Here is a 4847-nt window from a genome sequence, read left to right as displayed (position 1 = left end):
AAAAAAAAAAAAAAAAGAAAAATGAATAGAATCTCACTGATATCAATCAGTCCAACATAAAAAATTGGAGTCCCATAAAAAGAAAGGAGAAGGGAAGGCAGAAAAAAAATTTGGCAAGTATTTGGAAACTTCCCAAATGCAGTGAAGAGTAATAACCTACAGAGCCAAGAAGTTTAGTATTTGCCAAGTATGATGAGTAAAAAAACCATACTAGATACACCACAGCCAACCTACTAAAAACAAAAAATATCTTGACAGCAGGCAAAGAAAAAGGACACATCATATACATGGGAATAGTCATGTAAATGATGATGAATATCTCATCAGAAACAAGAGTCCAGAATGATATCTTTTTTTTTTTTTTTTTTTTTTTGAGGCAGAGTCTCTCTCTGTTGCCCAGGCTGGAGTGCAATGGCACAGCAATGTCAGCTCACTGCAACCTCCGCCTCCCAGGTTCAAGCAATTCTCCTGCCTCAGCTTCCCAAGTAGTTGGGATTACAGGCACCTGCCACCACGCCTGGCTAATTTGTGTATTTTTAGTAGAGATGGGGTTTCACTATGCTGGCCAGGCTGGTCTTTAACTCCTGACCTTGCTGGTCTTGAACTCCTGACCTCAGATGACCCGCCCGCCGCAGCCTCCCAAAGTACTGGGATTATAGGAATGAGTCCCCTTGTCCAGCCCAGAATGATATCTTGAAAGGATGGAAAATAAATTTAGCTGTCATCCCTGAATTCTGTTTCCATGGAAAATACCCATCAAAAATGCTGGGCACAGTGGCTCACTGTCTATAGTCCCAGCACTTTGGGAGGTCAAAGTAGGGGGATTGCTTGCACTCAGGAGTTTGAGACCAACCTGGACGATGTAGCAAAACTCCACCTCTACCAAAAATAGAAAAATTAGCTGGGCATGGTGGCATGCACCTATTGTCCCAGCTAATTAGGACGGGGTTGGGGGGGGGGGCAGCACCGAGGTGGGAGGATTACTTGAGGCCAGGTTGCAGTGAACTGAGATTGCATTCCAGCGTGGGTCACAGAGCAAGATCCTGTCTCAACAACAACAACAAACAAATAAATAAAATAAAGGAGTGTGAAATATCAGACATTTTTAGTTAAGGAAAACATAAGATAATTCATTGCTCATGGGTACTCTTGAGAAACACTAATGGAAGTTCCTTAGGCTGAAGGGAACTGATACCAGTTATTATCAGGCATAGAAATCACAGTTAAAACAGAATGAAGCAATGCCTCTTAATGAAATCATAAATAAATTAGGAAACAGATGGATAAACATTATCCACTTAATGCCCCTTTCCTCCAATGTAATCACTTCTGAATCACAGAACTTTAGAAATGAGGAGCATGCACACTACAAAGAAACAAACTAGAACCTTACAGGTTGGCACGACACACTCAAGATACAATAGCTGGTGGCAGAAAGCACCTCCAGGATTGGAGTATAGCTATTCCTTGCTTCTGTACCTGTCTTTCCAGGTGTTAGGTCATTTGATTTTAATAAATGGTATAAAAGTTAATGTGAATTTCCTTGAAACTTATGTTGCTATGTGATGGCTAATCAAAAGAAGCATCAAGAAAAACTAAAATGGCAGAGAAAAACATTACTTATAAGAAATGGGAGATATAATCAAAATAGTGATTATCTGTAGATCATATGATCTCTTAGGCTGATAATCCAAAAGACCCACCAAAAACAAGTTCAGCAAGGTTGCTGCTGACACTAAAACTTTTTTTTTTTTAAATCAGTAAGATACCAAGAAGAAGAAAAAGCAACCAAAATTATTTTAAAGTAGTAATTTAAAATGACTTAACACTGAAATACCTAATAGTTACAATAGTGTATAACGTAGGCTAAAACAGCCAGCTGTCCCCAATTTAACCAATAAATTAAACACAATTCCATTAATTCCATTACAGATTCTGTTTGGTTGTTTGTTGAAACTAGACAAATATTCTAAAATTTGTGTGAAAATGTAATGATCTAAGAATAGCCAAGACAATTCTGAAAAATAAGATCAAGGACAAAGAACCAGCAGAAGTAAATAAGGATACTGTAAAACGACGGTAATTAAAACAGTGACATCTGGCCAGGTGTGGTGGCTCATGCCTGTAATCTCAGCACTTTGGGAGGCTGCAGTGGGCGGATCACCTGAAGTCAGGAGTTCAACAGCAGCTTGGCTAATATGGTGAAACCCTATCTACTAAAAATACAAAAATTAGTTGGGTATGGTGGCAGGCGCCTGTAATTCCAGTTATTCAGGAGGCTGAGGCAGGAGACTTGTTTGAACCCAGGAGGTAGAGGTTGCAGTGAGCTGAGATCATGCCACTGCACTCCAGCCTGCCAACACATGAGACTCCATCTCAAGAAATAAAATAAAATAAAATAGAATAAAATAAAACAGTGATATCCAAGAATGCAATCACGGTGTGGTGGCTCACATTTGTAATCCCAGCACTTTGGGAGGCTGAGATGGAAGGATTATTTGTGAGTTCAGGAGTTTGATACCAGCCTGGGCAACATAGTGAGACCCCAACTCTACCAAAAATTTAAAAATTAGCCAGGCATGATGGTGCGCACCTGTGGTCCCAGCTACTTGGGAGGCTGAGGAAGGAGGATCACTTGACCCCAAAGGTCGAGGCAGCAGTGAGCCGTGATCATGCCACTGCACTCGAGCCTAGGTGACAGAGAGAAAGAAACCCAATCTCAAAAACAAAATAAAACAAACAACCATATTGGTTCAGGGAAGCAGAACTCAAAGAAAACAGAAATCTGAAACAAATCTCATAGCTGTGGCATTACACACAAGTTGCAGAAGAATAGAAATGACAACGAATTAAGAGTTGAGATAAATGTCTTTCCAAATATGGGGAAAAATAGAACTAGATCCCTATCTTATACTATATATCAAATTAATTACAGATATACAAAAAATCTGCATCTGAAATGCAATAAAACATTAAAGCTAGTAAGAAGACTCAGGAGAATATTAAAGCCTCAAAGCAGGGAAAGATAATAGGGAGAAGACTATCATAGGCAGAGAGGAAGTAGAATGACAGCTAGAAAATAGCCTCATCTGTAATATGGAAACTAATAATCCCACTTATACCACAGCATTAATGAGATTTAAATATGGTTAAGTTCATAGAACCTCTTAATAAATGTAGCCACTTTTACCCTAGTTCTTCCACTTACTAGTTATGTATTACCCTCATGCCTTATTATCCTCGATAGTAAAGTGAAGAAAACGAAAGTACTACCTCATTAGGTTCTTTCTTGTAAGGATTAAATGAGTCAATACAAGTAAAGTGCTTAAAACAAAGTGATACACAGTAAGAGTTCAACACAGAAGAATAATGTATTACATTTACAAAGAAGAATTATAGCACTTGGGGAATGAGGACCAAGTCAAACTAAATGTATATTACTGGATCATTATTTAGAACACTAGCTCTGGTAGCAAAGAACAGACTGTTAAGGGGGTAAAAGGCTGATAACACAGCAGTTAAGAGGCTATTCCAAGTGTTCAAGCCTAAACAGTGGGAGATTTTTAGAAAGCATTTTCACAGGACCTCAGAACAGATTAGACATGTAAAGATAGGAGCAAGTGTCATCAATGACAATGCTTAGGTTCCCAAATGGTTGTATGTTAATGTAGTGATGCAATTAATTGAGATCAGGTTGAAAGTACTATGAATATTTTTCATGTCTGTTACTAAAAATTATTCCTGTTGCTCATTTTGAGATCTGGAATTATCTCATCAGCATGCTATTTGGAGTTACCCCTTTGTAAAGAAATGCTGTATGCAAAGTATTTTCATGCCTTATCAAAGAATTTTCTGAAGTAATACATAATACAAATCAAAAATTTGTTTTTGTTTTGTTTTTGAGACAAGGTCTTGCTCTGTTGCCCAGGTTGGGGAGCAGTGGTGCAATCTCTGCTCACTGCAACCTATGCCTCCCGGGTTGAAGCAATTCTCCTGCCTCAGTCTCTTGAGTAGCTGGAATTACAAGCATGTGCCACCACACCTGGCTAATTTTTTCTATTTTTAGTAGAGACAGTGTTTCATCATATTGGCAAGGCTGGTCTTGAACTCCTGATGTCAAGTGATCCACCTGCCTTGGACTCCCAAAGTGTTGGGATTACAGGCGTGAGCCACCGTGCCCGGCCCAAGCCAGAAATTTTTAAAAAGTCACTACAGGTTTTTATAAAATATTATCTGTCTGTAGTTTTAAAATTCTCATACAGACAAACCAAAACCTGTTCTGGTTTCACACTGCCCTCCTCTATTTCTTACCATAATTGGCTTGCCCTGAAATGTTTTAACTTCTTCTCTTAAGTATTTAAAAGCCTGTTAACAAAGCACAAAAAAATTTTCATTAGCATCCAAACATTTCAGTAAAGTCATCTTTATTAAGAGAGTTTAGTATTAAACTATAAAAAAAAAATTATGCAGGTAATTCCACTGTGCAGGTGGATAGAGACTGAAGAAGTAAAAATTTTAGGCCTTCTCAACTATGGTTCATTTTTATTGTAGAAAAGCCCCCATGGATTACTGCAGACAAAATGCATTAAGACTGAAAACAGGCCCAAAATATCCCTAGAAACCAATTTGAAAATAATCAATCAGATGGGTGCAGTGGGTCACACCTGTAATCCCAGCACTTTGGAAGGGCGAGGCGGGTGGATCATGAGGTCAGGAGTTCAAGGATCAGCCTGGCCAAGATGGTGAAACCCCGTCTCTACTAAAAATACAAAAATTAGCTGGGTGTGGTGGCATGAGCCTCTAATCCCAGCTACTCCAGAGGCTGAGGCAGAGAACTGCTTGAACCT

At 38.9% G+C, this 4847-nt stretch overlaps 1 protein-coding gene across 17 annotated transcripts in view; it reads right to left on the bottom strand.

Annotated features, from left to right (window-relative positions):
• LARP4 (La ribonucleoprotein 4) overlaps positions 1-4847 on the bottom strand; it is an 81957-nt gene that overhangs the window by 33231 nt on the left and 43879 nt on the right. For all 17 annotated transcript variants that reach the window (XM_017545834.2, XM_037744709.1, XM_017545840.2 and 14 more), the window contains one exon: positions 4312-4365. In XM_017545834.2, coding sequence (XP_017401323.1) covers positions 4312-4365 — 54 coding nt within the window. The remainder of the gene's footprint in view (positions 1-4311; positions 4366-4847) is intronic.

Source organism: Cebus imitator, unplaced genomic scaffold (assembly GCF_001604975.1).
Source record: "Cebus imitator isolate Cc_AM_T3 unplaced genomic scaffold, Cebus_imitator-1.0 Scaffold181, whole genome shotgun sequence".
Classification (NCBI taxonomy): domain Eukaryota; kingdom Metazoa; phylum Chordata; class Mammalia; order Primates; family Cebidae; genus Cebus; species Cebus imitator.
Note: the sequence above shows the minus strand (reverse complement) of the source record. Positions and strands in the feature narration are given on the sequence as shown.